We start from the raw sequence: 13040 nt of genomic DNA on the forward strand, positions 1-13040 counted from the left end.
TTTTTGTAGTTAGGCTACTGTCTTATTTCAGTACATTCAACATCTTCTTTAAGATGCAAGAAGGCACACTTGCAATTCTTATTAGTATTTCATTTTGTTTGAATAAATAATGCTTCAATGTTATGTAAGACTTTTTCATTCTTCATACTGGAGTTCATCGCCATGTCTATGCATGACTTAGGTCATGGTGGCAATATTGGACTATCAAAATGTATGTGTCAGCATTATACGAAGATCAAATGTGGTTATTTTCCCATTGGTCCTATCTTTTCGAAAAATAACAAATACATATGATATAAAATATCGTATATTAAAAAGAACGGCTTTTGTTCAAGAAACCAATAACTTCATTTGATGTCTATGCAGTTCGGAATTTGTCAGAAGACGAGTTAGTGTCAAGATGTGCTTCAGATTTCCATAGTTTTTTTTCATGTTGTCCACTTTGTACTTCATTGATTTCTAAGTAAGATTTAAAAAAAATATGTCTTCACTGGGACATCCTGAGCTGAAACATGAAGACCTGCGTTTAGCGGGGACGTAACTCTAAGGATGTTCGTACCCTTTCTTGTAAATAGCGTTCCAATACTCAGCCGGCATATCAAATAGTTCTTTTTAACGAAACAACATGCTTAACTAATGACTAAATGAGGCGTTTATATAGTGACTACTGTAATATTGTAACTTTCATTCATTCATAAATATCTATAGAGTTCAGAGTTCACGCACGTATTGTGTTGATGGACATAGCAGATAAGGTCGCGTCTTATTGCTTTATGTATTTGTGTTGATTAGTTAGCTCTAGCATTATATTAAAGTATGTTAATCAGTACACATGGCTTGTCTCTCACTTAATATATATAGGCTACCAACGTTACATTGGCGACGAGGATAAAAACAAAAGTTGGAAATGTTAAAAATGTATTTTTATGGATTTATTAATTAGTGACACTGATAATTAAACCATGGCTGCATCTTTGCCAAATTTTCCGAGTTTTCCGGTACATGAAAACAATGCTGAAATAAGGTGGCGTAAATGGATAAGTAGACTTGAAAATTTATTCATTGGATTAAACATAAAGGACAGCAAACGACAAAGAGCACTCTTGCTGCATTACGCTGGAGAAGATGTCAACGAAGTCTTTGATACCCTTGATAATACAGGAGAAGACGTTGATGCCGCTAAACAGAAGTTAACCGCTTACTTTGCTCCGAAAAAGAATACAGAATACGAAATCTACAAATTTAGGCAAGCCAAACAAACATCTGATGAAACTATCGACAGTTTTCACACGAGACTACGCCAGCTAGCTGTAAACTGTGAATTTACTGAAACATCTAAAGAAGTAAAATCGCAAATTATCCAAGGTTGTCATTCAACTAGACTAAGACGAAAGGCTCTTAGGGAAGACACGACCCTTGAAGGATTAATTTCATCAGCCAGAGCGTTAGAACTTTCCGAAAAACAGGCATCAGAAATTGAACAATCAGACAAACAATCCGCAAATGCTGTTAGAAAAGGAGTTGGAAAACGTAGAAACGGACCACGATTTCTACAGACACAAACTGACCAAAACGTAAAGAAAAGAACTACTGGTACTTGCAGAAACTGTGGAGGTGACTTTCCACATGCAAACAAGTGTCCGGCATTTGGAAAAAGTTGCAACTCATGTAAAAAGTTGAATCATTTCGCTTCTGTGTGTAGATCTAAACGTATGGACGGAACTAGTACTTTTAAAAGAAAAGTAAAACAAAGTTGACAATTACGAACATGATGATGATCGTGATAGCAGTTCTGACGATTGTTACGTTTTTGGATTACGAGAAAATACTGTGATAAAGTACAGAAAGGACAACCGAAAATAAACGTGAAAATCAATAATTCTAATGTGGATATTTTAATTGATACAGGATCAAGTATTAATGTTATTGATGAAAGCACATTCGAGAACATCAAGTGTAAACCCAAACTTTCTCACGCTGACACTAAAGTCTTCGCATATGGATCAGACAAAAACTTGAAATTAATGGGAAAATTTCACGCTACGATAGAGACTGACCATAAAATAAAAACCGCACCGGTGTATGCGATGAAAGGAAGATACGGGAATTTATTGTGCTATGACACATCTGTTGACTTAAGCATAGTGCCAGTCATTTCGGCAGTAGCAGATAAACATGAAATATTATGCAATAAATATAGCGATGTGTTCAATGGAATTGGAAAATTAAAAGATGAAAAAGTTGAAATTCATATTGATGGAAGTATAAGACCAGTAATACAACCACATAGGCGTATACCGTTTCACATTCGAAAGCAGGTAGAAGCAGAACTCGAGAAACTCGAAAAACAGGATATAATAGAAAAGGTGGATGGACCAACACCTTGGGTGTCCCCGATAGTTTTGGCCCATAAACCGAAAAACAAGAACGAAATTCGATTATGCGTGGATATGAGGGAACCGAACAAAGCTATTTTGCGTTCACGTCATATTACACCAACACTCGATGATATGATCTTGGATTTAAACGGATCTAAAGTATTCTCGAAAATGGACCTTCGAAGTGGATATCATCAATTGGAGTTAAACGAAGAATCCCGGAACATCACAACCTTCACGACACACGTAGGATTGCGGAGATATAAACGACTCAGTTTTAGTGTTTCATCAGCCGCAGAGTTATTCCAAAACACACTGAGTAATGCACTTGAATGATTAGAAGGAGTCCGAAATATATCCGATGATATTATCGTATTTGGAAGGAACCAGGACGAACATGATAAACGATTGGAAAAATTATTTGCACGACTTAAAGAGAAGAACTTGACATTGAATAAGGCAAAATGTGAATTTAATAAGAACAAACTTGAATTCTATGGTCATATTTTCAGTGCAGATGGCATATCAGCCGATCCAAGAAAAATAAGCGCTATCAGGAACACGACAATACCGAAAGACGTAAGTGAAATTCGTAGTTTCTTAGCAATGACCAATTATGTATGACGTTTCATTCCAAATTACTCAACTATTACTGAACCGCTCCGCAGATTAACAAAGCAGGATTCTAAATGGGAATGGACATCTGAACAACAGGAATCATTTGACAAGCTAAAGAATGAACTTGTTGCTGACCGTGTGATGTCATACTTTGACCCTAACAAAGAAACAATGTTGATAGTAGATGCAAGTCCCGTTGGATTAGCTGGATTATTAATACAAAATGGAAAAATTATCGCATACGCAAGCCGATCATTGACAGACGTTGAAACACGCTATTCGCAAACAGAAAAGGAAGCATTAGCAATTGTATGGGCAATTGAACATTTTCACCTTTATTTGTACTGACAATCATTTACATTGGTATCCGATCACCAACCGCTTGAAACTATATTCAACAGTCCAAAGGCAAAAACACCAGCACGAATTGAAAGATGGAGATTAAGATTACAGTGATATAATTTCAAAGTACAGTATAAACCAGGAAAGGTGAACGCAGCTGATTATTTATCAAGACATCCGACACCGAATACATCAATCGCATGTAAACATTCTCAATTAGCTGAAGAATATGTCCGATATTTAACTGACAACGCTGTGCCGAAGGCAATGACCCTTAATGAGATAGCTGAAAGTACACAAAAAGATAAAGATCTGCAAACCGTAATTACTGCATTAAAATCAAACAGGTGGGACAAGTATGAGAGTAATACGCTAGATACATTCTCAAGATTAAGATACGAATTAACAATCGTTCCCGTTAATGATATGGAGATCATACTTCATGATAATAGAATTGTCATTCCGAAAGAGTTACAGATGCGTGTAATTGACCTTGCACATGAAGGACATCAGGGCATAGTACGTACAAAACAGTTATTACGTGAAAAGGTATACTTCCCTGGAATAGACAAACTAGTAGAACAAACGTGTAAATCATGTATACCATGTTTAGCGTCAACCCCGAAAAATGTTTTCGAACCGTTACAAATGTCTGAGATACCGAATAATGTATGGGAGAATCTCAGCATGGACTTTTGTGGACCATTTCCGAATGGATATTACGTTATGGTAATAATTGATGAATACTCAAGGTATCCTGTAATAGAAACCTTAACCAGTTTAACCGCAAAATCTGTCATACCTCTATTAGACAAAACTTTCTCAATTTTTGGAATACCGAAAGAACGGAAAACAGACAACGGACCGCCGTTTAATTCAGGAGAGTTCCGAAATTTTGCAGATAACATGGGTTTTAAGCACCGCAAAATAACTCCGTTATGGCCTCGCGCTAACGCGGAAAGTGAAAGATTCATGAGAACTATAGGGAAAGCAATTCGTGCAGCTCAAACGGAACATCGCAGTTGGAAGCAAGAAATACACACATTTCTTCGCAATTATAGAGCAACACCACACTCAACAACTAACGTGTCCCCGGCAGAACTTTTATTTGGAAGGAAGATCAATACAAAAATGCAGAACAGTTCAATAAATAACCAAGCCGACAGTGAAGTTCGAAAAGAAGACCACAAGAACAAAATTAAAATGAAATCATACTTCGAGAAAAAACATTCAGTAAAAGTACCTGATTTTACAGTAGGAGATACCGTACTAGTTAAACAGGAAAAGAAAGATAAACTATCTACCCCGTACAATCCTCAACCATTAACAATTAAGAATAAAAAGGGTAGTATGATTACGGCAACGAACGAACAACAAAAAGATATCACTCGCAATTCGTCACACTTCAAAAAGGTTGGGAAATCTAACATAATGACGGATGAGGAAATAGAAGAAATCATTGATGATGACATACCAAACACACCATTGAGAAGATCATCACGAGCAAAACAAACATCGAAACATCTCGATGATTATGTACGTTAAAGAGCTGTGTTACAGGCATAATAATCCTGTGCTCTTTCTGATGTATCAGTTAGGTTTGATGTTGATTTATATGTTTGTGAATTTATGATACAAATCAATTTTGTGGAATTTACTATTCACACTCGTAATGATAGCCTTATCAGATTGATCAGACGATCCACTTATTATATTGACATTACAGTACGCGTACCGAATAATTTACATTTATCACAGACTATAAAGTTCTAATTTTCTATTGATACAATTTTATGCTTCTTATCACTTAATTTGTTTACACAGACAGTTAAAGATTTTATGACTACACAGACAGTAATATAATTAATTAAAGTAGAACTTTAATCTGAGAAAAGAAGAGATGTAATATTGTAACTTTCATTCATTCATAAATATCTATAGAGTTCAGAGTTCACGCACGTGTTGTGTTGATGGACATAGCAGATAAGGTCGCGTCTTATTGCTTTATGTATTTGTGTTGATTAGTTAGCTCTAGCATTATATTAAAATATGTTAATCAGTACACATGGCTTGTCTCTCACTTAATATATATAGGCTACCAACGTTACAACTACTTTATACATAACAGAAATTTTGCAATTATTGGACAAAGAAAACACCCTTTTCTTGTAGAAACAAATATACTAAATAGTAATGTGTCGTGGTAAAGTTTGAAAACGTACTTAATGAAAACTAAACCTTTCTAAGTCTTGCAATAGTAATGACTTAAAGAAAGGGTAAACCCACACATGGTCATACGTCCCATCCAGCACAAGTCCAACCTTCAATTCTTTTCCCGCTATTAATTCAAAACCTCTACATTAATTCCTTATAATTAAGTGAAAAATATCTCTTCCTCCTCTTAATTTGTACATGTCAATAGAAAAAATTGTTCGTTCTCTAGCAAGGTCGGAGTTGTTACTCATAAGGCGTTTTGTTCAGCGGCATACATTACAACTGTATCACAGATTTGAGGTTATTATAGCAAAAACAAAATTCATTTAAAAACAATAAACAATAATTCCTATATTTATCTGCCAACTCCATTCATTAATTTATTTATTAATAGCCTTAAACACACGATACAAATGCTCGATTTATGATAAAAAAAAATAGCAGACACTAAAATATTATCTCTTATTCGTGCTTCAAATTAAGGCCCTTGCAAATCATATCAAAACTTCCTTAGACAAAAGAAAGCTGAAAGCAAGAATTATTATCATGTATAATTTATTTGACTTTTCTTGAACATGCAGTAATGTTAAATACTTTAATTTTTATAAACTTTGACAATAGTGTCTGTGGCGCAGCGGTAAGATGAGCGACTGACAGCAGCAACATCCCAAGTTCTCACCCCACAGCCGGAGGTTAAAAAAAGTGTGCTATATTAAATGTAACTTATCTGGTGCAACAAAATTGGTACCGTTGATTTTATTACTACCACTGGGTCGATGCCTCTGCTGGTGGACTATTAGTCCCCCAGGGTATCACCAGCCCAGTAGCCAGTACTTCGGTACTGGCATGAAAATACCGATTTTTTGTGTTATTAAAATTTGCTGTTACAAAATATTAAAAATTATTTTAAATTAAGGAATGTATCTCCCTCATGCAAAGCTCTGATTCCTTTCACGAATTTGGCTATACTTTTTGAACCTTTTGGATTATAGCTCTTCATCTTTTATATAAGCTTTGGATTTCAAATATTTTGGCCACGAGCATCACTGAAGAGACATGTTTTGTCGAAATGCGCATCTGGTGCAACAAAATTGGTACCGTTGATTTTATTACTACCACTGGGTCGATGCCTCTGCTGGTGGACTATTAGTCCCCGAGGGTATCACCAGCCCAGTAGCCAGTACTTCGGTACTGGCATGAAAATACCGATTTTTTGTGTTATTAAAATTTGCTGTTACAAAATATTAAAAATTATTATAAATTAAGGAATGTATCTCCCTCATGCAAAGCTCTGATTCCTTTCACGAATTTGGCTATACTTTTTGAACCTTTTGGATTATAGCTCTTCATCTTTTATATAAGCTTTGGATTTCAAATATTTTGGCCACGAGCATCACTGAAGAGACATGTTTTGTCGAAATGCGCATCTGGTGCAACAAAATTGGTACCGTTGATTTTATTACTACCACTGGGTCGATGCCTCTGCTGGTGGACTATTAGTCCCCCAGGGTATCACCAGCCCAGTAGCCAGTACTTCGGTACTGGCATGAAAATACCGATTTTTTGTGTTATTAAAATTTGCTGTTACAAAATATTAAAAATTATTATAAATTAAGGAATGTATCTCCCTCATGCAAAGCTCTGATTCCTTTCACGAATTTGGCTATACTTTTTGAACCTTTTGGATTATAGCTCTTCATCTTTTATATAAGCTTTGGATTTCAAATATTTTGGCCACGAGCATCACTGAAGAGACATGTTTTGTCGAAATGCGCATCTGGTGCAACAAAATTGGTACCGTTGATTTTATTACTACCACTGGGTCGATGCCTCTGCTGGTGGACTATAAGTCCCCGAGGGTATCACCAGCCCAGTAGCCAGTACTTCGGTACTGGCATGAAAATACCGATTTTTTGTGTTATTAAAATTTGCTGTTACAAAATATTAAAAATTATTATAAATTAAGGAATGTATCTCCCTCATGCAAAGCTCTGATTCCTTTCACGAATTTGGCTATACTTTTTTAACCTTTTGGATTATAGCTCTTCATCTTTTATATAAGCTTTGGATTTCAAATATTTTGGCCACGAGCATCACTGAAGAGACATGTTTTGTCGAAATGCGCATCTGGTGCAACAAAATTGGTACCGTTGATTTTATTACTACCACTGGGTCGATGCCTCTGCTGGTGGACTATTAGTCCCCGAGGGTATCACCAGCCCAGTAGCCAGTACTTCGGTACTGGCATGAAAATACCGATTTTTTGTGTTATTAAAATTTGCTGTTACAAAATATTAAAAATTATTATAAATTAAGGAATGTATCTCCCTCATGCAAAGCTCCGATTCCTTTCAAGAATTTGGCTATACTTTTTGAACCTTTTGGATTATAGCTCTTCATCTTTTATATAAGCTTTGGATTTCAAATATTTTGGCCACGAGCATCACTGAAGAGACATGTTTTGTCGAAATGCGCATCTGGTGCAACAAAATTGGTACCGTTGATTTTATTACTACCACTGGGTCGATGCCTCTGCTGGTGGACTATTAGTCCCCGAGGGTATCACCAGCCCAGTAGCCAGTACTTCGGTACTGGCATGAAAATACCGATTTTTTGTGTTATTAAAATTTGCTGTTACAAAATATTAAAAATTATTATAAATTAAGGAATGTATCTCCCTCATGCAAAGCTCTGATTCCTTTCACGAATTTGGCTATACTTTTTGAACCTTTTGGATTATAGCTCTTCATCTTTTATATAAGCTTTGGATTTCAAATATTTTGGCCACGAGCATCACTGAAGAGACATGTTTTGTCGAAATGCGCATCTGGTGCAACAAAATTGGTACCGTTGATTTTATTACTACCACTGGGTCGATGCCTCTGCTGGTGGACTATTAGTCCCCGAGGGTATCACCAGCCCAGTAGCCAGTACTTCGGTACTGGCATGAAAATACCGATTTTTTGTGTTATTAAAATTTGCTGTTACAAAATATTAAAAATTATTATAAATTAAGGAATGTATCTCCCTCATGCAAAGCTCTGATTCCTTTCACGAATTTGGCTATACTTTTTGAACCTTTTGGATTATAGCTCTTCATCTTTTATATAAGCTTTGGATTTCAAATATTTTGGCCACGAGCATCACTGAAGAGACATGTTTTGTCGAAATGCGCATCTGGTGCAACAAAATTGGTACCGTTGATTTTATTACTACCACTGGGTCGATGCCTCTGCTGGTGGACTATTAGTCCCCGAGGGTATCACCAGCCCAGTAGCCAGTACTTCGGTACTGGCATGAAAATACCGATTTTTTGTGTTATTAAAATTTGCTGTTACAAAATATTAAAAATTATTATAAATTAAGGAATGTATCTCCCTCATGCAAAGCTCTGATTCCTTTCACGAATTTGGCTATACTTTTTGAACCTTTTGGATTATAGCTCTTCATCTTTTATATAAGCTTTGGATTTCAAATATTTTGGCCACGAGCATCACTGAAGAGACATGTTTTGTCGAAATGCGCATCTGGTGCAACAAAATTGGTACCGTTGATTTTATTACTACCACTGGGTCGATGCCTCTGCTGGTGGACTATTAGTCCCCCAGGGTATCACCAGCCCAGTAGCCAGTACTTCGGTACTGGCATGAAAATACCGATTTTTTGTGTTATTAAAATTTGCTGTTACAAAATATTAAAAATTATTATAAATTAAGGAATGTATCTCCCTCATGCAAAGCTCTGATTCCTTTCACGAATTTGGCTATACTTTTTGAACCTTTTGGATTATAGCTCTTCATCTTTTATATAAGCTTTGGATTTCAAATATTTTGGCCACGAGCATCACTGAAGAGACATGTTTTGTCGAAATGCGCATCTGGTGCAACAAAATTGGTACCGTTGATTTTATTACTACCACTGGGTCGATGCCTCTGCTGGTGGACTATAAGTCCCCGAGGGTATCACCAGCCCAGTAGCCAGTACTTCGGTACTGGCATGAAAATACCGATTTTTTGTGTTATTAAAATTTGCTGTTACAAAATATTAAAAATTATTATAAATTAAGGAATGTATCTCCCTCATGCAAAGCTCTGATTCCTTTCACGAATTTGGCTATACTTTTTTAACCTTTTGGATTATAGCTTTTCATCTTTTATATAAGCTTTGGATTTCAAATATTTTGGCCACGAGCATCACTGAAGAGACATGTTTTGTCGAAATGCGCATCTGGTGCAACAAAATTGGTACCGTTGATTTTATTACTACCACTGGGTCGATGCCTCTGCTGGTGGACTATTAGTCCCCGAGGGTATCACCAGCCCAGTAGCCAGTACTTCGGTACTGGCATGAAAATACCGATTTTTTGTGTTATTAAAATTTGCTGTTACAAAATATTAAAAATTATTATAAATTAAGGAATGTATCTCCCTCATGCAAAGCTCCGATTCCTTTCAAGAATTTGGCTATACTTTTTGAACCTTTTGGATTATAGCTCTTCATCTTTTATATAAGCTTTGGATTTCAAATATTTTGGCCACGAGCATCACTGAAGAGACATGTTTTGTCGAAATGCGCATCTGGTGCAACAAAATTGGTACCGTTGATTTTATTACTACCACTGGGTCGATGCCTCTGCTGGTGGACTATTAGTCCCCGAGGGTATCACCAGCCCAGTAGCCAGTACTTCGGTACTGGCATGAAAATACCGATTTTTTGTGTTATTAAAATTTGCTGTTACAAAATATTAAAAATTATTATAAATTAAGGAATGTATCTCCCTCATGCAAAGCTCTGATTCCTTTCACGAATTTGGCTATACTTTTTGAACCTTTTGGATTATAGCTCTTCATCTTTTATATAAGCTTTGGATTTCAAATATTTTGGCCACGAGCATCACTGAAGAGACATGTTTTGTCGAAATGCGCATCTGGTGCAACAAAATTGGTACCGTTGATTTTATTACTACCACTGGGTCGATGCCTCTGCTGGTGGACTATTAGTCCCCGAGGGTATCACCAGCCCAGTAGCCAGTACTTCGGTACTGGCATGAAAATACCGATTTTTTGTGTTATTAAAATTTGCTGTTACAAAATATTAAAAATTATTATAAATTAAGGAATGTATCTCCCTCATGCAAAGCTCTGATTCCTTTCACGAATTTGGCTATACTTTTTGAACCTTTTGGATTATAGCTCTTCATCTTTTATATAAGCTTTGGATTTCAAATATTTTGGCCACGAGCATCACTGAAGAGACATGTTTTGTCGAAATGCGCATCTGGTGCAACAAAATTGGTACCGTTGATTTTATTACTACCACTGGGTCGATGCCTCTGCTGGTGGACTATTAGTCCCCGAGGGTATCACCAGCCCAGTAGCCAGTACTTCGGTACTGGCATGAAAATACCGATTTTTTGTGTTATTAAAATTTGCTGTTACAAAATATTAAAAATTATTATAAATTAAGGAATATATCTCCCTAATGCAAAGCTCTGATTCCTTTCACGAATTTGGCTATACTTTTTGAACCTTTTGGATTATAGCTCTTCATCTTTTATATAAGCTTTGGATTTCAAACATTTTGGCCACGAGCATCACTGAAGAGACATGTTTTGTCGAAATGCGCATCTGGTGCAACAAAATTGGTACCGTTGATTTTATTACTACCACTGGGTCGATGCCTCTGCTGGTGGACTATTAGTCCCCCAGGGTATCACCAGCCCAGTAGCCAGTACTTCGGTACTGGCATGAAAATACCGATTTTTTGTGTTATTAAAATTTGCTGTTACAAAATATTAAAAATTATTATAAATTAAGGAATGTATCTCCCTCATGCAAAGCTCTGATTCCTTTCACGAATTTGGCTATACTTTTTGAACCTTTTGGATTATAGCTCTTCATCTTTTATATAAGCTTTGGATTTCAAATATTTTGGCCACGAGCATCACTGAAGAGACATGTTTTGTCGAAATGCGCATCTGGTGCAACAAAATTGGTACCGTTGATTTTATTACTACCACTGGGTCGATGCCTCTGCTGGTGGACTATTAGTCCCCCAGGGTATCACCAGCCCAGTAGCCAGTACTTCGGTACTGGCATGAAAATACCGATTGTTTGTGTTATTAAAATTTGCTGTTACAAAATATTAAAAATTATTATAAATTAAGGAATGTATCTCCCTCATGCAAAGCTCTGATTCCTTTCACGAATTTGGCTATACTTTTTGAACCTTTTGGATTATAGCTCTTCATCTTTTATATAAGCTTTGGATTTCAAATATTTTGGCCACGAGCATCACTGAAGAGACATGTTTTGTCGAAATGCGCATCTGGTGCAACAAAATTGGTACCGTTGATTTTATTAACTTTACTTCAATTCAATTTGTGACAGTTAATTAAATACATGTAGATATGTTTTTGCCTAACTGCTCGCCTACGGTTTTGTTACGTTGCTGTCAAACTTGAAAACAGATGTCATGTGGATATTATTCATCTAATCTTATAGTAAAACTTGTACATAGATGTCTGTTAGTTATTTTTGATGCTAGATTGTCGTCTCAGTGATGTTTACCCAATATAATGTTTACTGTTAAACATGATAAAAGATACATTGTGGTAAATTTTTGTAGTTAGGCTACTGTCTTATTTCAGTACATTCAACATCTTCTTTAAGATGCAAGAAGGCACACTTGCAATTCTTATTAGTATTTCATTTTGTTTGAATAAATAATGCTTTAATGTTATGTAAGACTTTTTCATTCTTCATACTGGAGTTCATCGCCATGTCTATGCATGACTTAGGTCATGGTGGCAATATTGGACTATCAAAATGTATGTGTCAGCATTATACGAAGATCAAATGTGGTTATTTTCCCATTGGTCCTATCTTCTCGAAAAATAACAAATACATATGATATAAAATATCGTATATTAAAAAGAACGGCTTTTGTTCAAGAAACCAATAACTTCATTTGATGTCTATGCAGTTCGGAATTTGTCAGAAGACGAGTTAGTGTCAAGATGTGCTTCAGATTTCCATATTTTTTTTCATGTTGTCCACTTTGTACTTCATTTATTTCTAAGTAAGATTTTTAAAAAATATGTCTTCACTGGGACATCCAGAGCTGAAACATGAAGACCTGCGTTTAGCGGGGACGTAACTCTAAAGATGTTCGTACCCTTTCTTGTAAATAGCGTTCCAATACTCAGCCGGCATATCAAATAGTTCTTTTTAACGAAACAACATGCTTAACTAATGACTAAATGAGGCGTTTAAATAGTGACTACTTTATACATAACAGAAATTTTGCAATTATTGGACAAAGAAAACACCCGTTTCTTGTAGAAACAAATATACTAAATACTAATGTGTCGTAGTAAAGTTTGAAAACGTACTTAATGAAAACTAAACCTTTCTAAGTCTTGCAATAGTAATGACTTAAAGAAAGGGTAAACCCACACATGGTCATACGTCCCATCCAGCACAAGTC

General features: G+C 35.9%; 1 protein-coding gene across 1 annotated transcript; it reads left to right on the plus strand.

Moving 5' to 3' along the window:
• The first annotated feature begins 962 nt into the window (after nucleotides 1–962).
• LOC134684956 (uncharacterized protein K02A2.6-like) lies at nucleotides 963–4883 on the plus strand. The gene is made up of 4 exons (XM_063544279.1): nucleotides 963–1636; nucleotides 1823–2677; nucleotides 3047–3305; nucleotides 3471–4883. Exons 1-4 carry the CDS (start codon nucleotides 963–965, stop codon nucleotides 4881–4883), a joined length of 3201 nt encoding a protein of 1066 aa, XP_063400349.1.
• Nucleotides 4884–13040: the final 8157 nt, after the last annotated feature.

Source organism: Mytilus trossulus, chromosome 9, assembly GCF_036588685.1.
Source record: "Mytilus trossulus isolate FHL-02 chromosome 9, PNRI_Mtr1.1.1.hap1, whole genome shotgun sequence".
Lineage (NCBI taxonomy): Eukaryota > Metazoa > Mollusca > Bivalvia > Mytilida > Mytilidae > Mytilus > Mytilus trossulus.

Excerpts from the sequence above, each read along its gene's own strand:
- LOC134684956 (XM_063544279.1), top strand. The coding sequence starts at position 963 with ATGGCTGCATCTTTGCCAAATTTTCCGAGTTTTCCGGTACATGAAAAC. Across the intron at positions 1,637-1,822 it reads GACTTTCCACATGCAAACAA|AAAATACTGTGATAAAGTAC; the intron begins GTGTCCGGCATT and ends TTGGATTACGAG. Across the intron at positions 3,306-3,470 it reads AAAAGGAAGCATTAGCAATT|TATAAACCAGGAAAGGTGAA; the intron begins GTATGGGCAATT and ends TTCAAAGTACAG.